At 41.1% G+C, this 22,716-nt stretch overlaps 1 protein-coding gene across 3 annotated transcripts in view; it reads right to left on the bottom strand.

Moving 5' to 3' along the window:
• ANKRD55 (ankyrin repeat domain 55) overlaps positions 1-21,613 on the bottom strand; it is a 47,434-nt gene extending 25,821 nt beyond the window's left edge. For all 3 annotated transcript variants that reach the window (XR_009490346.1, XM_059874045.1, XM_059874046.1), the window contains exons 1-6: positions 21,227-21,613; positions 14,194-14,316; positions 12,253-12,383; positions 10,072-10,181; positions 6,825-6,885; positions 3,123-3,251 (exon numbers count right to left, since the gene is read on the bottom strand). Coding sequence is in view for 2 of the 3 variants with exons in the window: in XM_059874045.1 (XP_059730028.1) it covers positions 3,123-3,251; positions 6,825-6,885; positions 10,072-10,181; positions 12,253-12,383; positions 14,194-14,316; positions 21,227-21,266 (594 nt within the window). In the remaining variant the exon portion in view is untranslated. The remainder of the gene's footprint in view (positions 1-3,122; positions 3,252-6,824; positions 6,886-10,071; positions 10,182-12,252; positions 12,384-14,193; positions 14,317-21,226) is intronic.
• Positions 21,614-22,716: the final 1,103 nt, after the last annotated feature.

Below are 22,716 nucleotides of genomic sequence, written 5' to 3'. Positions count from 1 at the left end.
ATGTAGAATTGTTAGAATGGCTTTACCCTTTGTCCCTGTATCAGTTAACAGTTTTGTATTTCAAAGGTGTGTTTCCTTTTCACTACAGCAATGCTGGCTGAAGTGAAAGGAGAGGAAAACCTCCTGAGACACTTTTAATAGGCTTGCCTGCACCAGCACATAGAATAATACTGCATGTGTAAAAAATGTGGTGTGAGATACTCTCACACCAAACAGTAATGATCAGAGTTTTTGACACTGATACATTTGCACTTAAGATGTGAACTTGAATGGCAGGAGATTTGAGCTTCTCAAAAGAGCAGACCTCGGTGTGGGCAAGGTCTATCTGGTTACCTGGATGGGACAGATCATCCCATGATGCCTGATGGAAGACAAAGCCACAAACATGCAGTCTTTGAAAGAGTCAGCATGGAACAATGATTTCATATGAAATATGCCTCATGCCCACGAATTTGGGTTTGAATGGTGGGCAATGATTTTCATATAGTCCTACTGTGTGTTTCAGCCAAGTGTGAACAAAGTCCCTCTTTCCTGCAACTTCTGAAACAAGTTTCTGTGCAGTGTCTGGTCTTCCCCTCGCTGCATTTAAAAAAAAAAAGAAATTAAACACAGAGCCCTATTCAGCCAAAAATAACCCGTGCAGCTGTACTGCCTGAGCTCTGTGAGTCTCTTGTTCTCTGAAGATATTTATACAATTCTTAAAGGAAAAATATCTCCTTTCCAGCAGTCACAGAAGAGGCTATTAGACATAATGATGATCCCAAAAAGCAGAGCTGTTGTCCTGTTCTCTGTCACAGCAGGGAAAGTTGTGCCTGTCGACAGTATCCAAATCTCCTGGGCCTAAATGGGCAGCAGAGAGCACTGGCTGCAAGTTGTTGTTTTCTTGGCCAAGAGTTTTCTTATTTGAGTAAGAGAAATGTGAACAGATCTATTTCATGCTCTGGTATTTCAACTGCCACTTCTGGACTTAGAATGCAGAGAAGCATGTGGATGGAAGAAGCATTTTAAAGGGTTTCATGTCAGAAATCTCACAATAAGGGAAAAAAGGGTGTGTGTGTGTCATTCTGCACACTTCCTCTTGATTTCTGGCAGCAGCTTAAAGGAAAAAAGGGCATTTGTGAGTTCCTTCCACCTGAGGCCAAGTGGGTTTTGTGCAGTTTCCGTTTCCCCATTTCTCAAGACTTTCACTGCACATTTATGAGAGAAGGGAGGAGGTGAGAGTTAACAGTGGAATTAAATAATGAAACATACAAAATACAGAATCAGGGAAAGCTTAAAGAAGGAGGGGAACTCTAAAGGTTGTAAAGTGGATTCACTTTTCTCTTTCTGTTTGTCAGACAGTTTGTCCCCAGAGCTATGATACAGACCAGTAGCTATCATGAAGGATTTGGCATGAGATTCAGATGTTTCCCACTGGAAGCAGACAGAACTTGAATTAGCCTGGAGAAAATGCACAACAGGTAGTAGAGTAGATACCTTTAATCTTCTAAGGCAAATAACAAGCCCAATTTAAGAGTGATTAGGATTAAAAAAGAAGAAAACATTTGAAATAATACCAGTTTCAGAGGTCAAAATACACCTCTACTTATGAAAAAAAAAGTTAGGCCTATTATATGTTAATCATTTTTATGAGGCTGTGGTTGAAGAAAACAGATTATTTGTTCAGATGTCCTTACCCTGTAATAAATATAGTATATGGCAGTTCAGAATTTCAAATTTTCTTGTTGACACTTCTTTTAAGGAAAGCAAACTTAGACCAAAAGATGAGAATACAAATATTTGGAAATTGTACAAAAAGCTTGCTGGATTTTTGTTTGAGTTCTACTTTGGCTTACCTATCGTGCATGTGTTTTGAACATTGATACTGGAACTTGCTATGGTAAGAGGGCACGTGAAAACATACAATTTCATCTGGGCAGTTTTCTGCACTAAACTAGGAAAGCCAGGATCTGATATGCTGTATCTGATATCACTAACTAACACAATTACATAATACAGTTTTTAGTGTCATATTAAACCTGTATGGTTTATTCATCTAATGATGGCCTAAGTATTTGACAATGTTCTTTTGCACATCAGATAGAAACATACAGCTCAACAGGAAATGTGTTTAGCTCCATGTCTTCTCCTGTCTCCAGAGAAGTAGGGTCTCAACCCTTCAGATAAGTCTTTCACAGCTGTGGCTCTTTAAATGTGTTTTAACTTGTGTTTTAACTCATGTTTATGCTATTTTATTCCCAAAGGCCTTTGGCAAGTAAGCTGCTAGTTTCTGCAACCCTGATTTAGTGGAAAAAAAAAAAAATAGGCACAAGTTCAACATGGAGCATACACATAGTCTCACTGAGATAAATGAAAACTTTGGGGCAACAGGGCTAAGCCTCTATTAGGTATGCCTTGGTCTCCTGTAGGCGAGACGGGGCGCAGCAGGGTCAGGACAGACGGAGACAAGAGATCTCTGGAGCCAGGTAGTGGAACTTGCAGTTTATTGCAAAGGGCGTGGGTACAGGGCCCTGCTGGGAGCTGCCAGCTGCAGCTCGGAGCAGGCCCGAGAGAAGAGAGAGGATGAGAGGGTAATAACGTAAAAGGCAAGAGCTAAGAGCATAGAAAAGTAAGTAAGAGCAAGAGAGCACTACATTACCATACTGTGCTACATTTTAAACCCTAAAAACTACTCTTCGGACCCCTTCTGACAAGCTGGCAGGGTCTGCTCGGACCCTTGGACCTGCCTGCTTGGAGAGGGTATTGTTTCATAAAAAGGGGATTACCTTCAGCATTGTTACACCATTGTTTTCCTGTTGTTCAGTAACTAAGGGATCTCAAAGCTTGCTTTCATTTCAATCTCGCTTATAGTTTCTATATTCTCAAAATCTTTTGCCAGGCAATCATATTTTTAAGGCTTTCCTGTTTCATCTTCCCCAACAGTCTCCAAAGAAGATGCTAGATCCTTGGTCTATACCCGCTGGCAAAATGCTGGGGCTTAGTGGGCATTTTTATGGAACATAAAATATTCAAGGAACTATTTCCTTGTTCCACAATCCAAACTACTTCCATAGAAGTATTTAGGATATCACAACAGCTAACTCAGCTCAATAAACATTCCACTGGGGCGTGTTGTGGCTCACCTGTACTGCCCAGTGCAGAGCTGTTTTGAAGTCCTTGTCCACCAGAGTCGGGTCTGCTCCCTTGTGCAGCAGAGTCTGGGTGTGCTGGGGTCTGTTGTGGAATGCAGCCCAGTGGAGTGAAGTCATTCCCTGCAAGCCACAAACCCAGAGGGCAAATTACTGTCATCACAGAAGCACCCTTCAAGTCTATGTAGATAAGCTAGGCAGCCCTGAAACCATCCAGGGTGGACAGATTCTTCCCTCTTCACCTTGATTTGAAATATTTAGTAGCAGCTTCTGAATTAGTGGAGTCACAAGGCAGAACCAAGCAATTAGCTTTTTTGAATTATTACAGAAAACAGATACAAGTACAAATGCTTCCTCCATATGTGCCTATAGCCTGTTATAAATAACATATGATCAGGGCCATGATGGATGGGGGGACAGTTCCTCACTGCTCAGCTTGAATACTGCAAGAAAAGCCTGGTTTAGTCTGGTGCTTTGGCATTACACAGCATGATGTTTGTGCTTGGTCTTATCTTTGATCCAAAATAAATATTATAAGCTATTACTGCAGCTGGCACTAGTCAGCAAGCTGAAGAACTGACAGAGTGGTGCTCACAAAAAAGTCACAATATAAACATTTATATTTACTCTTCAGGGAGAAAACAAAGCAAATGGTAAGGTATTCAGCTGCATTTTTATTCCATCTCATCTACATTCAGTCTGTCTTAAAAGATCAGAGAATTCATGGCCTATATTTGCACCTTCAGCATTGTTACACTTACCTGTATTTTACTCTATATCTATAATAATTAAGATTTTCTGTATAAATTGACTAATTTATCATGTTTCTAACAAATTTCTAGTGTTTTCAGGTGTGGTAACATTTTTCTTTCAGTAGGTCCTGTTTTCTCTCTTACAAGAAAAAATGCATTTCAAGGGTCTTGCCTGATTTCCAAAAGGATAAAAAGCAAAAAGAAAAAAAAAAGTTGAGAGGAAAAGCAATTAAAACTTGAAACAGAACCCCAATAAAGCCATTTGGTAACAATCCAGGTAAAGCATGACCTATATTGATGCAGACAGCTTATCAGTGCGTTAAAGTGGAAGCTGTTTGCAGTGATTTTCTGACTCATAGCCTGAATGCCTTAGCATTCATTTCTCTCACTCATCACATATCTTTTAAGACTTTTAAGATCCGATGTGGCTAAAGTATGGGTGATAACAAAACAGAGCAGTTGAATGAGAGCAGTTTAGGTTTTACTTAGGGTTCACAAGGCATAATCATGGGGGTTTCAGTTTTGTCAAACCAAAACTGAGGGCAAACTCCTGCACCAACTGAAATTAATGGGAGCTCTGCAATTTATGTCAGTAGACATGGGGACCTAGTACTGTTGATGGACACACATGATCTCTGAGGCGTCAGTGAAGTGATTTCCAGCTGGGAAATGAATCCTTGCCACTTCTGTCATCCTCTCTCAGTGTGTTGACAGGACCAAAAAAAAAAATCCTTGAATAATCAACTTTCTTTCTGTTTCTACTGTGGTAGCCAGCAGAATCAGCTGTAACATTAGAGTATAAAACAGTGGATAGCTTTCAAAAATCACTATAGGACAATGACAAAACTCAGAGAGGTCAGTAGCAGATGCTTAGTGCAAAAATGTAAGAAACAAGGCTTGACAATATACTGCCACATAATATTCTGGTAATCAGATTAAAGACTTCATATGACATCCAGCCCTTTAAAGAGTAATGATACATTTTCTGAATAAGTATTTATTTTAATTTTCTTTGAAACTATTGCCTGATAATTTTTGTAGAAGTCTCCATATTTTATATGCAAAAACCCCGGACCAATTAATAATAATTCTCTTTTCATTTCCACGCCATTTATGATATCATAGGTTTATATCATCCTTCTGATGTAGTTGCGGAGCTGAAAATCCTGTTATAATTAGTCTGCTCTAGTTAGCCTGCCCATGTGAGAAAGCTACTCTATAACAATTATCATCTTTGTGGTCCTTTTTCTGTTCCTTTTCTTGTATATCTTTTTTCAGTTTAGTCTTGTAGCCATGTGGCTGTACAAAGGATTAAAACAGAGCTTCCTGTTTTCTTCTCCATTTCCTTTCTAATACTTTGTACATTCCACGTGTCCTTTCAGAGTGCCTAGCTGAGCACAGAGCATTGAGCTGTTTGTCGCAGCAGCTCACTCCTGGGGGCTTTCTGCAGCGGGCAATGGCTGCCCAGCCCACCCCATCTGTGCTTTGTGCTACCACCCTGGAGTGGCATCTGTAGGTAAACAGACTGTTGTTCTTAAGTGGAAACATGAAAGTGGTGTCAGAACTGCCAAAGCTGAAGGTCCAGCAGAAAACAGTCTTAGAGGTGAGATGGACAAACAACTGCACATTCATAAAAAATGAGGAGCAATACGGGACATAAAAGGACAAACTCCAAGAAATGACTCTGAGAAATACAGTGTGACACTTGTTTTGCTCAGATTCAAGGCTTTTACAGGGAATGCTTCTTCACATTGTCATCTCACAGGCTTCACTAATAAACCCACAGAAAGACAGGGTTGTGGAAGCTATGAAACCTCCAGATGTATTTCTTACTGTTTATGTGTTCATGCATTCATCAGGGTGATTTTCTCAAGCGTCAATGGGAAAACTGAAGTGTTTTACTTATGCCAAGAGAACAGCTCTCTTAGCTGTAATCATTTATTAGGATCCACATTTTTCAGAAAACCTGAGTATTCAGGGCTTAGAACTGACACTTGAACAAATATACTGTCAGTGTCAAATGATAATGAGATCGACTAAAAGTTCCAAATTGCACGTAGCAGCGCATTACAGCAAAATATTATGGCTTGAAATGATGATCCACCATTCCATGCAATTCATTACTAACATAGTTCTACATCATGACAGTGCATGTATCTGGTTTGGAGTGTTGTGAGCAGGGTCTGCAAACCTTTCAGTGGGTAAGACAGAGGAAAAATATACAGCTCTTTGGCCATTCTGACACTGTGGAAAAGAGACACATCCTTGAGCAACTGTTAAAATGAACAGAAACATATGAAAAGGCACTCAGAATCTCTCTTGTGTCTTGACTTCTCTATTTGGAGAAAAACATGTGGGAAGTTAACTCTTTCCTGTGTACAATATGCATACATGCAGGGCACAATTCCACATGGAAGACAACAGCACAAATTTTTGTGCTTCCGTGAGTGTTCTGTGTTATGCCAGCTCTCTGATACTTTTCCTGAGAACGGGAGTTGAATGGTGGGATCAACGAATCATTGAATCATAGAATGGCTTGGGTTGGAAGGGATCTTAAATATTATCTGGTTCCAACCTGCCTGCCATGGGCAGAGACACCTTTCACTAGACCAGGCTGCTCAGAGCTCCATCCAGCCTGGCCTTGAACACTTATGACGGGTAAAGGTGAAGACTTGGTCCTTTGTCTAACTTCAGAAGAATCAAGGGTAATTCTTGTCTTGAAAAATAATTTAAGAGACGGATTCAAGGTACCTCATAGCTGCCTCAATAGAGAGAAGATTTATTAGCCCACAGGTGCATAGTACATATAAGGAAGAATGAGATGATACTTCGCAGAGTTTAGCAAAAGCATTATAGAAATTTTTGACTTAGCCTTATTATAAAATTGAATGGCTTCTCTGCCTCCAGTGCCAGGGACAGTGACTTGTAGCACAAGCTCACTCACCTCATTGTCCTGGTGATTAATTTCACTAAGATTTGACTGCTGCAGGAGCAAGCTCAGAAGCCTGTGGAAGCAATGATATAATCAGTGTGCTGTACTCCTGACTAAACTTGAAAAACTGACAGTTTTTTAAAAACAAAATGTGCAATTTCATGAAAAATCAGTATTAGTGATTGGCACAGATCAGAATCATAGGTCTGAGCTTTGTCATATGAGCAAAACAAATTGGACTTTATGGCTTATGGTAAAAACAAAAGTTTAGAGCTTGGAATTAAAAGAAGATCCACTCAGAATAACTCTTATGCTGACTGCTGGGCTAGAATCAGAATGTAAAATACTGTACATTTGTGCAGTTTTTGGTAGCTTAGAAATTTGCTGCCAACATATTTTATAATGCCCTAAAGTAACAGAGATGCCAGATTCTGTAAGGATTTTTCACTCTATTTAACCCTCAGAGTAATGTGATGTAGTGTACATATTTGTGTGCATATGTGTGTATATGCATGCTTGCTGTATGTTTACACACAAAACCCCCAATATTTTACAAGGCAATACAGAATGTCTGCTGGAATAGGGCCATAATTATGGCATAAAACATAGCAATGCATAGGTTCACATTTTATAGAATATTGGACTAAAAGCACTCTTGTCTGGTGGAGGGAAAAATAAAGTAGTGAAATGAAATATTATTCAAATACAATAATATTTTTAATACCTTCTTTTTCTTTTGCTATCTTGTGAAGATATTCTGAAATCACTATAGGTTTGGCAAAGCTGGCTGTGTTCAATAGCAGGATGCTAATTGTTTGGATCATGTATGAGGCTGGACCATGAAAATGAAAAACTCCATCCATTCACATGCTGTAGCAAAGCAAATCCTAATATGAATGTACAGTTCTTAGAATTATAGCAAAATGAAGGATATATCCTCAGTGGACCATTGTGCAAACCTGTGGCTCATCTGAAGGTATGAATTTGGTAGAAACCTTCAGAACATGGACATGAAGAAGACAAACTATTTAGGAGGGAAAGTAAAAAATAATGAAGTATAAAGGAAGGAAATTTGATAAATGTAAAGATAACACAGAAACAAATGTATAAAATCCTGCATTTATTCCTATGCAGAGGAGACTGAATAAAAATCTTTTGCTGCTTTTTGTCTTCAACCACTTCTAGTGTATCTTCTGGATTGAACTGTGCTTAGGTGTGTGCATCAGATTAATGTTCCATGTCAAAATTTTTCTTCCCTACTGGTAATAAGGAACTAGCTACATAAATTATTCAAAAGAAGACATTTACAGAGATGATTTTGACAATTCTGCAGGCAAAAATCTTATCTATAGGTAACATCTTCCTCAGGTGTTGAAAGTCCAAAGTCAGGATTTTTTTAAAGTAGAGTCCCTAAAGCGGGATGACTGAGTAGATCCCAGCATAGGAATTTTGCTTTGACTTCAAATCCATTTGCATATGGATACAAATTCTTGTAGAAAAGAGGTGGTCACACGTCTGTTTCTAAATGGAGTCATACTGTAGGAAATCTGAAAAGGATGACACTATGATTGTTGTGATTGTTTGGGTAAAAGTTTGTAAAAGTGAAGAAAGATTTAGTTGTCATTTAGCAAAATAACTCAGAATCTCAGAAATTCCGTGTTTTAAAACAGGTCTTGGTAAATATCAACTAGAGAGGAAAACCAAAGTGAGATAACCATATTATGCTTGTAAAACCATTTATCACATAGTTTTATAATCTGATACAGGGCTCTGTGGTTCAACTCCTGATATGATCAATGACACCACTGTATGTGAAAGAAATCTAATTATTTGTTTATCATGAATAAAGTTTGACTCAGTTACACCATTAGACTATTACGGCAACATAAGTGGTACATTTAAATATGTAGATATCCAACCAGCTGATGTTTCTCTGCTATCTACTCTTAAAGGCATAGATCAGGAATGAATTCTCTTTCCACCTGGCCTATTAGGCTCTGTGGAATGCACTGGAGCACATAAATCAATTATCAAATCAATACATGAACTGTCTCTGTCTTTCCATGCTCCAGCATGTGAGGTTGTAGCAGTGGACTGCTACCTTTCAAATTTAGCTGCAAAAGCATTTCACAACTGGCCATTGCATATTCTCTTTTGGCAATGACATAGGATGACAAGGGACTGATAATGACCATGATGGAAAAACCTCTGCTCAGTGCTCCAGGCCTGTGTCTGGGCATGGAGCAAACCCAGTGGGAAGACAGAGGAAAAGGAAAACTGTGCAGAGCAAAGAAGGGTATGTCTCTATCCTTGGAGAATGTGAAAAACATTCAGGGGACCCAGTGTGCTCCTGGGGAGAGGAGATTAGTGTTCCCTTTCAAGTAGCAACATGTGTGGTGATGTACAAATATTGTCTTTTTTCTTGTGTTGTTTTTGTTTAATGATAGGGACCGTTTTTCTGCAGAAACCTCAAATTATTCTTTCCAAGTGATGCATGAAAAGCAATGACAATGTGGAAAATTAATAAAGCTGTTGAAAGAGGCTGGAGAACAAGACCAGCAGAAATGGACACATGTCTGGCCTGGTCTGGTATGGTTGCAGCAACAAAATCATGGACTCAGTGATTAAGTCACATGAACATATTGCATGTACTGAATGTTTTACCTGTTTCTAATGTCTTTCTATTTACTTTCGATTTACTTGGGGGAGTTTTTTGAGTGAATTTATTCAGATATACAAATCAAAATTTATCAAACTGTCCTATTGGCACAGGCTGGAATCAGAAAAAGAGAATCTTAAGAATTCTGTGAAGACACTCTGTAGCTGTACTTTTACCTTTGGTAAAAGTAGTTAAAAATGAGCCAGACCACCAGTCCTTAACTTCCCCTTTATGGTTGGGGATTTTCAGAGAAGTTATCTTGTGGAAAACTTTTCTCACATTTGCAACGCTACTCAGAGGAGAAGTCCAGAGAAGGAGTCTTGTACTATTTCATGTGGTAGGACAGAAAGGTAGCTGGGCAGGGGAAACGTAGGGTTTCAATCTCTCTTCTAATTATTCTTCCTCCTCCAGCTATTGCAATTTTAAAACAGGCTCCTGTCTTTACCCGGCCATCGGTCTCTGGTACACAAATATTGCACAATGTTTTTCCTCCTCTCTATCCACTTCACGGTAACCACTAAACAAAGACACAGGTCACAAGTGTAGCTGTCACAACTATTATTCCTGCTGTGGGCTCTCCTTGGGGAGCCAGGCACATACCTCACGTCAGGCTCTGCGGTGGCAGCGTGCAGGGGCAACCTCCCGTTCTTGTCAGGTATGTTCTGCTTAGCACCATTCCTGAGCAGGCTGACACAGCCTTCCAGCCAGCCCTAAAAAAGAAATTGGAGCATATCAAAGAGAAAAGTGAAAAGTATAAGGCCAGATCTTTTCTTGTTGGTGCTGGCATTCACATGTGACTGTAGCCATTTCTGTCGGCAGAGAAACTGGAATTTTTTTCCTCAGTAGAGGTTTCTCAGCACTGAGAGTGGTTCCCCTTTGGCGTGTGGGTCTCAAACTACCTCAGTTCATTTCTTTGACGAGGTGTTTCATTTACACTTATTTTTTATTTGTTTGTTTTTTGGTCTGGTTTTTTGTTTGTTTTCTCCCTGCATCTGTGGCAAGCACTAACAGTGATTAAAACCTACTAATTCCTGTATCACTAGCAGATGCTACACATATTCTTGCATGTGAATTCAGTCATGCTAGATTAAATCAAGAACGCAAGCACCCAATCTGATTTTGTTTTTGAGATTTTAGCAAAGAGGGCAAATCAATGGTAAAAAGCCTTAGAGTGTGGTCTTCTAAATGTTGTTGCAGAAGTTTGTACTAGTGGCAGTGTTAGACTGAAAATAGCACCAAAACAGATGGGATGAATCAGTTCTTGGACTAAAACCTTCTATTGATCACCTCAGCATAAAAGCAAGTAAACAGTCTGGTTGTGACTGCATAAATCTTTCAGCATATACTAAAGTCTGAAGAAAACCAAGCATGAGTTTAAGTGTTTTGTTAAAACTTCAGCAGACAATTGACAAAGACCATTCCCTCTCATATGAGCTATTTTGGATTGGCATTACAAGCATTTCTGGGGAAAATGTGTGGAATGGTAGAATCAGAATATTCCTGTTGGAGCTCTTGGTGGAAGTACAAGACCACCAAATGCCACACGCAGTCTTGACTGTGCAACTCTCTTGAGTTCATTTGTCTGGACAGACATCACAGCAGAATTCTCTCTGGACCTCTCATTTTATCCCTCACAGAAAAAGAAATGGAAATTTAGAAGCCTGGGTGGTTTAAATCTTTTCCAGTAATTTCTTTTTTTTTCCAAAGAATATTTTTTCCCCTCCGGGAAAAGAGGAAGGAAAAAAGAAGCGTGACACTTATTATGGGATTTTTTAAAAATATCTTCCAGAGGAAATGTTTGTTGTCAAGTAAGTGGGGCATGCCCCTGTTTTGCTATTTTCTACACTTATTTTCTGGCTGAATATTGCATAGCTAAGCAGGAACATTGTTTTTGTCCTGAATTTTCAGGAAGAAACTACGTGCAAGGGATGTCATTTAATTAGGCTGCCACAGTATCTGTTTAAATGAGCTGGCATTCATCCAGCTTAACTCATACTGTGCAGCCATGGCTGCACACTCCTTCCTTTCTGTCCAATTAATAATGGAAGCCCAGTCTGCTCGGCTAACTCTGTCCCCACTTTCTCTCTGAAACCTGAATTCCCTCCTGCAAGGAGTAGAAGACTAAAGAAAAAAGGACTATAGTTGCTTCAGACAGATTCGGAAGTACCTATTCTTTTCCCAAACATCTCACTGGGATGTCTGCCCCTCCTGTAACTTGCATGTAGGCTGAACATCAGGGGACTGGATTGTTTATGATCTAAGCAAGTACACCAGCACCTTCAGCACCTAGAACTTCAGCCCTCAACCTGGCCATACAAAGTCCAGCACCACAGTGAAAAGAAGCAATGCCCTGGTTCATGCGGTGTGCAGTAACACTTGCCCGCTGATCATCAGAGTTTGAGCTAGGAAAGCTCTCACTAGAGCATAAATATCTAATGCTGGCTATGCAAGGGGGAGAAGTCAATCTGCCTAATAAGAACAAGAGGGAACTATCAGTGTTCAAAAAACCCAATTTTCTTGTGAGATCCTCATATCAGGCACTGATTTTATAAGCCAAAAGAGAAAGGAGACTCTGACAGGAGTGTCTGACAGAAGTCCTGATCCTCTTGTAATAATCATTGCTCAGCTTTGCATTGTAGTAAAGTTTCAAAACCAATTCCACTGTTGTCTAGAACCAAATGTTTTGTGCTTTTCTTTTTCTTCCTGCAGTATAAGCAGAAATCTTATTTGGTCTGCACATTTACTCCCTTCACTCCATCCTTGTCCCCCAAGTCTTGGTACCAAATAAGTTGCCAGAGATAAACTGGTACGTCCACAAGCATCTTGAGTATTAATATTAGCTCCCATCTTCAACAGAAGCTTCACTGTGTCAACCTGGCGTCCTGACACAGCATGCATCAAAGGTGTGCAACCTGGGGAAGAAAGCCAAATTTATTTTACCATTTGTTGTGTCATGTCTATAAGATATAGTTTCTTATTTTCTAATCTTAACACTGGCAAGCTAACAAATCCTTTCTCTGACAACTGTCCAATAGTTGTACTCAGCTTGTTTTAGTCAGGAAGTAACTTCTATGACAGTCACTGACCACTAATTAAAAAAAGAGCATGACTATATTAGCAAAAGCTTTGCCTCATTAATTCCACTTCTGGAGGGAAAAGTGCTTTTCTGTTGATAAGTTCTCAAAATGAACTTTTGGCTTTGTACACCATTTTGGAGGCTGATATCCTCCAGAATGACTAGTAACCAGATGGTGCTTGTCTAACTTTCTCAAGCCGCAGCTTCATTATGTCTGTGTATTCAAAAGACTTACAAAATCAAGCTGTTTCTCTTGCAAATGTATAAAAGTGTGATTTGGCCCTTTATGCAGAGAACAATTTAATTTGAAGTCTGGATTTGCTCTAGGATATTTTATTTCCTGGTTTTATAAGAACTTATTTCATATTCTGCAAACATTTTCCCTTTTGAAAAACCCCTGAAATCTCCATTTAAACCTAATACTCTAATTTCCTCATGAAGTACTGTACCATTTAATTGCTCCCGCTTCCTTCCATTCTGTTAACTGTTGAAAAACAGCAAGAGATTTTCCTGCAGAATCTGACAAAGCATTTTAAAATTACTAGGCTGGGAATAAACATGAGTATTAGAAACTATAAAACTGCTAGAAACTTAATCTATAGTTGAAGAATAACTATTCTTACTGGACTCAATGAGATTGCTGAAGAAATGTGCTACTCAACCTGAGGTCATGGGGAGCCTAAAAAAATGTGCAGGATATGAGCTGTATGTTTTGTGCTGAAATACTGCTCTTTAGTTACATTTGCATGGACAACCTAGGAGACAAGTTCGTTCCAGAGCTGAAGTACTCCTGGCCAGTCCATCTCCTCCTACTCCACCCACCATTCATACCTAGTCTTTCTCCCATTAATGAGGGACAGGGACCATTTTGTCTTCAGTAAATTTTCTCAACTAGATATTTTAAAGATATCAGTTAGAATGCCTGGTTTAAAGTATATGAAAAATTGGTAGCTTGGTAAAAGCTATTAAAGATTAGAAAAGACAGTGTTCATATGGACCCCTTATAAGAAACTGCAATTAAAAAAATACTTCTGACAAAAAAAGTTATCCTTAAGAACAGCTTCCAGAGGTCTGTGGTTCTTACTCACTTCAGAAATAGATGCATATAAAACCCAGCCAATGTACAATAATTTGCAATAACATTAAGTAGTAACTTGAACACAAAATGAGCACAGCCTGACAGATAAAACGGATCATTTAGATAATTGCACATTGTATCTTTTGGCAAATAAATTACTTGACCAAACCATTCAAACTGTGACTGTACACATACTATAACCTCTGCTTTAGAGCTGTCCAGAATGTATGTCATTTGTCATTGGTAAAAATATTCTTTTTCCTCCCCTGAAATGTCAGCAGTTTCTCAGCATACCCCTAAATAAGATAAACTAAATAAATGGTAAAGTACTGTCTAATTATAGCAAAACAGCTTATTTGTAATCATATAAAAATATCTTACAATTACAGGGGGAAGGAATTATCCGAACTGTGCATTTCCAGTGGATGTTCCAAGGAATAACTCAAATTTCCCATATTCTGCTACTAAATATAATTTTCTGAACTAAAAAATCAGAATAAAAACTGGAAAACTTAATTTGCAAGCTGAAGCAACAGATCTCCTGAGAACAAGCTGGGCCTTCATTTACCCTCTCTGTCACAAGACTCCAGGATGGAAGGATCCTCTCGGATCACTGCAGTCAGGGTGTCCACATCGCCATTAGCTGCTGCTTGGTAAACCACAGCCAAGTCCATCTCTTCTGCTGCATCAGCTGCAGACAAGGAGCACATCCATGAGCAAACAGAGAGCAAGCAAAATGATAAACAGGAAAAATAATGACACTTGTCTCACTGAGTTTGAATGACTGTGTAACTTGGGCTGGAACAAATTGTATCTAAACAGCACTGTGGTTTTTGTTAGTCATCTGAAAATTGCTTTTCATCATAACTTCTTCCAAAAACTCTCAAACATGGACACCAAAAGGACTTAAGAAAAATTCTGGAAAGTTTCCACTTCTTGTAAGAAATCATACTAACGTAACATGACTCGAAAAAAAATGTAATAACTGAACTAGCTCGTAAAATTTCTGGCTGCATTTTTATGAGATAGGATGAAATCAGGACTCAGGTGTTTTCAATTTCAGTATTATCCTTGTACCAGTCAGAAGACTGAAGCTTTTCACTTCCCTGTAATGTCCAAAGGAATTCTCTTCTAGGGAGAGCAAACTTCTGGCAACAATGGTTTGTGTTGATAATTCCTGCAAAAAGGAAAAGTAGACTATTGCTTGGAACCCAGGAGAGGTTTATTTTGTTTGGCAGCTACAGTGTGAGTTATTATTTAAAGCAGATGCCTTGCAGGACCTGTTCTGGAACATTCCTCAGACTTTTCTTTTGAAAGAAATAAGATTCTCTTTGCTTCTTTCCTTTTCACTTCCTTTCAGACTTGTCATGTCATGCTCCACATGCATGCATCTCCTTTGGCTTCAAGTGGACTATTAACCTCTCAACTCTAGGAGTAAAAGAGTAGATTTTTAGGTGCAGGGTCAAATCTATGTACTGGTAAAGTGTTCTAGGTATGTATTGTTGGTCAGAAAGAGTCTCATGTTTCTCATCCCTATTAACTCAAAAATAAGTACGGTTGCAGGGAGCTGTACTGCTCTCAATGGCTGAGGGTCAGTTGGAGTTTAACCCCAGATGACCAGTCAGAGTTTAACCCCAGATGCTCAGTCACTGTCCTGACCCCTGTGAGGTCAGGAGAATCAGAAAATGGTAAAGTTGTTGGGTTAAGGTAAGAACAGTTCAATAATTGAAATAACAGACCATCACCATCATCATCACCACCACCACCAGAACAACAACATCATTAATAATTGTAATAAAAGGAGAGAAACAGATGAATAAAACCCAAGAAAGGCAAGCGATGCACAATACAGTTGCTCGCCACCTGCTGACTGATACCCAGCCTGTCACACTGCAGCTCCCCCCAGGTCGCATCCTGGCCACGTTGGTCTGTGTATGGAACACCCCTTTGACCAGGTCAGGTCAGCTCTCCTGGCCGTGCTCCCCCAGCCTCTGGGGCACCTGAGCAATGCAGAGCACAGGACACTGAAATGTCCTGGATTTAGGGTGAGCACTAACTACGAACAACTAAAATAGCACTGTGTTTTCAACATTAGTCTCATACTAAATGCAAAATACAGCACTGTGTTGGCTTCTAAGAAGAAAATCAATTCTGTTCCAGGCTAAACAGGACAGGGTCAGAGATATAAAACATACCACTTGTCCAGCCACTCCACTACCTTGTTAGCTGGAGAAAATGCCTAAATCACACTACAGAGTTGATCAAAGGAAAGAGAGATTAAGTGTCTGGTGACTTACCTGTCCTGAAAAACTTCTGGAGATAGCATGACTATTTATATTTTTTGAGTGATAAAAGATCTATAAATAATGTTGTAAAGTATTAGCCACACTACTCATGTTGTGATTAGACGTTGTCTCAGATGAACTTACATGAGCTCTATGGTGGACTTCACAGCCTAGCCTAATTCTGCACGTGATCTTCTCTCACAGGGCGCAATCAGTACTCTGGACTTCAAAATTTGGCTGCCATGGAAACACAATCTGCTCTTACCCTGGAATGGGTTAGTCTGTCAAAACTGGAACTCTGTTTGTGGGACTGGGAAAATTAACAAGCTGACTTTAATCTGCCTTTGCCAGATTCCTTCCCAATTTCTCCTCAGCTAAAGAGAATCTAATTTATTTTATTTCTTCTAACTGGTATTTTAAATTACACACTTCATAAAGTTTGTGAATAAAAATGTTAACTTGATTTTTATTCTGTTGAGGGGTCTGTTGCTGAGGCAACTGTTCATTTGGCTCAGGAGGTTTGTCCTGTGGGCCTAGGAAATCCAGAGAGATGAGGAGTCATTGGTGCCAGAGAGTCATCATCAGTGACTAGTACGTGAAGAAAAAGAAGTGACTTCACCACTGGCTCAATTAGTAATACTTCCTTATTACGTCAGACCTGAAGATGCCTCCCACAATTGGCACACTCAGCAAAAACATGTTAATGACAAGCTCAGGTCTGAGTGGTTGACAGCTTGTGTTGCTCCTCTTGTCCTCCAGTCTCTGGAGGTTCACAGAGGGTGCCAGCCCTGAGCATGGCTCCTCACATGGCTGCTGTTGTGTACAGCTGTGCAGGTGCTGTGTGGGTGTGGTACAGAGAAGACGCTGATGGCACTGGGAAAGAAACTGCTAGATATAGTGAGGCAGACAGTGAATCAAAGGGGCCCTCACCTCCTTTGATGCATTACACATGTAAATTTTGTACTCTTTTTTTGCCTTGTAGGTACTGTTAAGTGTTCCTCTTGTGAGTCAGGAGCAGAGAAATCTAGCCACCAAAGGGAAATCTCCATCTCCTGAGCAGAGCAGTTGCTTACCTGGAGGGCACTATGGCAGGAAGATGAGGACAAGGGTGCACTCCTTCATGTGGGTCTCTGAACATCTCTGCCCTTTTTCCTGCAGGTAAAACCAAGACACTTCCCCTTTGCTTCTGCTGGGCTCAGTCTGCTTTGTCCAGAGCAACTACCGTTTTGTATAAGGAGGGGAAGTAAAACTGTGCATGGATGGATGGATGGATGGATGGATGGATGGATGGATGTACGGATGGATGGAAAAATGAATGAAGTTTTGCCCCTGCCTCTTTTTGCAGAACACAGGCTCCATTCCTGTTAAAGGATGGTGGCATGAAGCCACAAAGATTTACACTTCCCCACCCACAAGTCCTATCTGCCAGAGCAGGGAGAGGCAAGTGGAGCAGGCTGTCACCCTGACTGGGAGCCTGCGCCAGGAGGAATGGATGAGTGCTCATGTTGGGATCTGAATAAAGATGACTGCCATGAATTCCATTTCTGTTGGGTGACACAACTTCAAGTGGGGTGTCTTGACCAGTGTGATTGTGGATGGGGAATGAGAAAGAAGATAGATAAATGGTCTTCTGATGTTTCACATGACAGAGAGCAGAAAATGCTGGGAGAGCCTGGATGTCATTTGTGCTGGATGCACTTGGCTTCAGGTGAACAACATGACCACTTCATCTTCCTCCAGCTTACCCTGTCAAGGAACGAAGAAGTATGGGCACAAAGCTAGTAGGACATTTATTTTTGAAGACATCTTCCTGGGCAGAAGAGGAATGGTTCAGAAAGTGAGCATTTTGCAGAAGGTACCAGTGAAGTACTGAGTGCTTGTGTCCTGCCCTCTGTGAGCTTACTCTGCAGGGGGCCTTGCTGGGGCTGGGTCACAAGCACCACGTGGCAGAAAGGGATTGTGATCTACCAAACTCCTGACTCTTCACCTTCTAATGTGTTAGAGAGAGTTACTCCATTACTATGTTGCAGTTCAAGAAATGCCACTAAGTTCCCATTTCAAATACAATTTACATTTTAGAGAATTGATGTGATACTGGTAAAAGACAGCTGTCACTCAGATTCAGAAAGGCAGAAGATCCATTTAAGATATAGAGAAAGGCAGGGGAGAAACTGCAGGCTAACAGTAGTGGTGTAGAAAGGTCTGGAAGAAAAGATTAAATGACACAGGGTGGTGCTAAAATCCTCGGAAACAATCAAAGCTAAACACCAATCATCGGAAATAACCTGCAGTGTTTTAAGAATGTATAGTTTCTTCAAGGCTAAGTAGTTTTCTTTTGATCAAAAAAGGGAGTATATAGAAAGAGAATTATTACAGGATTCAGAGCAGTGAAATTGTGCTTCTCATTACCTTAATCCTCCTCCTTAAACCTCCTCTGATGTACTATGAAGAATGCATGTTTTACATGATTTGTGATCTTGGCTGATTTGTTGTTTTATAAAGTGCACATTAGATGTACGTAAGTGCAAGCTTTCTGGGGCATTGGATTTTTAAGTTCTATATAAATTTGCTGGAGCTTGGTGTACATGCTCACATACATGTACATGGCAATGATTGATTTTGGACTTGCTAAACCATAAGATATTAAAAACTGAAGACAGAATAATAGGATAACTCATGTTCATTGTGAAAAAGATGCATTTGTGTAATTTATTACCCTCCCTCTCATAATACCTCTTGTCTCCACCACTAGCCAAAGGCCATACGTGATTTTCTACACCTGGCTGTCAGGACAGGCGTAGGGAATCACAGGGGCAGTGGGAGGGGCCGTTTTTGAAAAGTGTAACTTACTCTCTACCACTGCATTTTTATTGAACACTCAACAAAGTAATAATCCCTGTGCTTGCCTGGCAGTGCATGCACTAGTACAGGTCTTTGTCTGGCTTCTCTGTTTATTTAGTAAACATTTGAAAACAGGAAAAGCAGACATTTATTTAAATGGCACCAAGCAATACTAGGAGGGAAGGGGTTTCTGGTGCTGTTTGCCTTCTGTAAGCTCCACATTCCTGTTACTATTGTAAATACTATGAGATATTATTGCACAAAAGAATTGTAAAAGAGACAGTATGATTTTCAAATTTGGAATGCTGGGGATTTTTTTTATTTATAGTTGGGAGAATCTTCTGATGTGCGGAATGGAGAAAAAAGGGTTTGTGTGGAGAGCTGAATTATTTTTTTGGACCAAGAGAGAGAAATTTAGTGTGTTTGAAAGATAGCTTGTATTCTTCCATTGTTATAAATTGCTGCAATGAAAGACATTTCCCTTCTCCTTGTTAAAAAAATGATACCTGCTTAAATCAATATTGTGCCAACACAATAAGTGGTATTTAGGCAAAATCCACTATACACTGTAAGTTTTGAATAGAGTATTCTTTGCATAGTAACCAATGAGCTCAGTATCCCATTACTGTGTGTTTTGTACTCCTGCTTCCCATCCACCTCCCACGCAGCTACCAGGGAAGGCACGCAGTAAATCACAAAGCACCTAATGAGCAAGCATTCCTGCAGCGCTGGTGAAGCAGAGGTGATGAATGTATAGTGAAGGGACCTTCTGGCAGGGGAGTTGATGTAGGTGGAGAGTGACACAGGCTGCAGGTGATGCTGGACAGAAATTAGGATGGGTCAGTGTGGAGAGTGGTCTGGCAGCAGGAGGGGGTGCAGATTCGGAGCAAGGGGAGGTATAGGTAGATGTTGCCTCTCAACATTATCCCTTCTATTTGGATACTCTGGTCTGGGACTGAGGTCTCCTGCACTGCTTTCTGCCCCCTAAACCATCCGGAGATTTAGCTTTGCCTTCCCCAGCCTTGGTGATATTCCAGACTCATTCCTGGCACCACTTCCACTGGCTCCCTGGCAGCCATCCCGATGTCACTGAGCATGCAGGATTTTACCTCTGCTTCCCCACTCTGAGCCCTGCTGGGCTGGCTTGTGGCACAGAGGACATTCATAGTGCTGCAGAAGCATAGGTTGGAATGGCTATTTGGAGCTGCAGAAGCTCAGTCAGCCCCACACCTCTGTCCTGTTGGGAAAAATGCTCCTTAGGTCATTCACACATGATTTAGGAACACCTGTCTCCTTTCCTGCAGTACAGATCCCCCTTTTACCACTGCACTTCCCCTTCTCCTCTACACCTGTTGGTAGCAGATTTTTCTCTCTTGACACTCAGTTTGACTTCCCACTTGTCCCCCACTACATGGGGGTCCCAGCTAGGCTGATGTAGACCAGTCCTCCCAAGATTTGCTCAGGCTTTGAGTGCTACTGTGGCTGAAGGGCAGCCATAAACCCACTGCTTTATATGGGCTGTATTCACTTTGGGTTCACCAAAGAAGTATAGGCTAGCACAGAAGTACAACCTGTAGCACTCAGCTTCCCAAAAGTCAGTGCCTTGTCTTCCTCCTGCTTTCATTTTTGTTCCACTGTCAGCCCCTTTGTTGTGGGGCCTGTGTGGCCATGTCAGCTCAGATACTTTGCAGGTCTGCTCTGGGAACTGCACTGGAAACTGTGGCCACTGCACACATACTGTTTGGTAAACCAGCTTAGAAGAGAAATTTGTTGCAACAGGCAATCAAGCAATGAGTGTCCTGCTTTGGGAACATAAAAGGAATGTTGCTACACTTGTAGTGTATTAAGCCATAAAACATAAAAGCTTGTATTGGCAAATAAAGACATGAAATTTAACATTTAACTTCAAAATAGACAAGAAAGAGACAGTTGTATTTCCATAGCAACCTTACAATGTAGAAAATCTTTACATTGTGGATTTTAGTGATATCTTAAATTTGCAATTATGACCATACTCACCTATACAGACAAATTTCCTAAAGCAAAGTATTTAACTTGTCAGCTTCTAGTCCTTTTAGTGTAGACTTAGAAAAACCAGCTGTTCTTAAATTTTTTACTCCATTTAAAACAGCTGTTTGCTAGTAGTGCAACTGTTTTAAATATCTATAACAACAAAAAGACCAATATACAATATAAGGAAAAAAAAATATATATACATCTCTCAGTGCTAACCATAAGAGTAGCCAGATGCTGTTGCTGTTCTGCTGAAAATTAATTTTTTAAAATCACTGTAGCAATAGACTGAAATATCCATCCAGTCTAAACCTGATGGAAGAAATTCCTTTACATGAAACCAAAATAAACCTAATCTTTCCCAAAAATTAATGTTATTGATTCTGTCAAGTAATCTTAGTACATTTGCATGGGACGCATTGGAGGACCAGAGGATTTTGAAATTAGTAGCACGTGACTTACCTTTGTGCTGGTCAAACACGGATGAGGAACTGAAATCCATTGTGATCTATCTCATTATTTACAACCAGACCAGACAAATGCCACCTCCAGCGTTCTCAGGGTAGAATCTCATATATTACAGTACACAGTGAAACGATAGCTGTCACCAGTCTTCCTCTCAGAGAATTAAACTTGCTTTACGGCTGCAGGTTGTTGCCAAGGCAAGAGCCTGATGGAAACATTATATTCTGTTATGGACTGTCTTAAAAAGATGCCCCTGGAAGCCTATCTGAGACTCTGAAAAATGCCATGTCTTCAGCGAGTGCAAGAGCCTGCGAGCAGCTCGGCGATGCCGCAGCTCTCGCAGCCCAGCGAGGGCAGTGCGAGCGGCCCGGGCTGGCACACGGAGCATGTGCAGAGCCAGCGGGCCCGCCGCTCGCCCGTCCCCGCCGGGCCCCGCGGCCCACCGGGGCTCACCGGGGCCCACCGGGGCTCACCGGGGCCCTCAGGGGCACACCGGGGTCCTGCGGCCACGCTGCCCGCCCCGACTGGGCCTGAGCGCGGCCAGGCCGGCGGTGCCTTCAGGCACCACCTGAGTGAGCACCGCCGCGGAGAGCACAGCTCACAGGGCCGTCCTACCTCAGTTTGGGACCACGCAGTTACTGTTAATTAAGGGACAGTGAAGGGACAATAACTGCAAACTGCTGCGGCTGAAGCGGACAGCGTTAGCTCCAACGCTGTGTGTTAGCACAGTGCAGCCGATACACGGTGCACAGCTGTGCTGTTTTGAGCTGGGGTAGAATTCATTTTCTTCAAAGCAGTGTCATGGGGCAGAGGTGTGGATTTGCTGGGAGCAGTGTTGGTAACACAGAGATGTTTTAGCTCTCCCGGAGCAGTGCTCACACAGTGTCAAGGCCTTTTCTGCTCCTCACTGTGTCCCACCAGGCAGGAGGCTGGGAGGGGTCACAGGGAGTCGGGAGGGGACACACCAGGGCAGCTGCCCACCAGTGACTACAGGGGTGTCCCTTCCACAGGGTGGCATGCTCAGATATAAAGCTGCAGGAGGAAGGAGGAAGGAGGGGACGTTCAGAATGATGGCGTTTGTCTTCCCAAGTCACAGTTGTGTGTGTTAGAGCCCTGCTGTCCTGGGGATGGCTGAACACACCTATCTGCCCATGGAAAGGGATGAATAAATCCCTTGATTTACTTTGCTTGTGAATGTAGCTTTTGCTTTCCCTGTTAAACTGTCTCTAACTCAACCCATGAATTAATTCACATTTACTCCTTCAATTCTCTCCCGCATCCCACAGTGGGCTGCATGGGGCTGGCTTAGATTATACTGTGGAAATAGGGGATGTCAGACCCAGGGTCTATAACTTCAAACCCAGTATCTGCCAAACTGTCTTCACACTTTGTTTTTGATCAGGCCTCTGCCTTCCTAATTTGAGAACTCAGAACTTGTACTTTAAGGGGAGGGGACCCTGATAAGCTTTGCTTTTTGCTACATTATT

Source organism: Haemorhous mexicanus, chromosome Z (assembly GCF_027477595.1).
Source record: "Haemorhous mexicanus isolate bHaeMex1 chromosome Z, bHaeMex1.pri, whole genome shotgun sequence".
In the NCBI taxonomy this organism is placed as follows: Eukaryota; Metazoa; Chordata; class Aves; order Passeriformes; family Fringillidae; genus Haemorhous; species Haemorhous mexicanus.
This window is presented reverse-complemented; position numbering and strand designations above follow the sequence as displayed.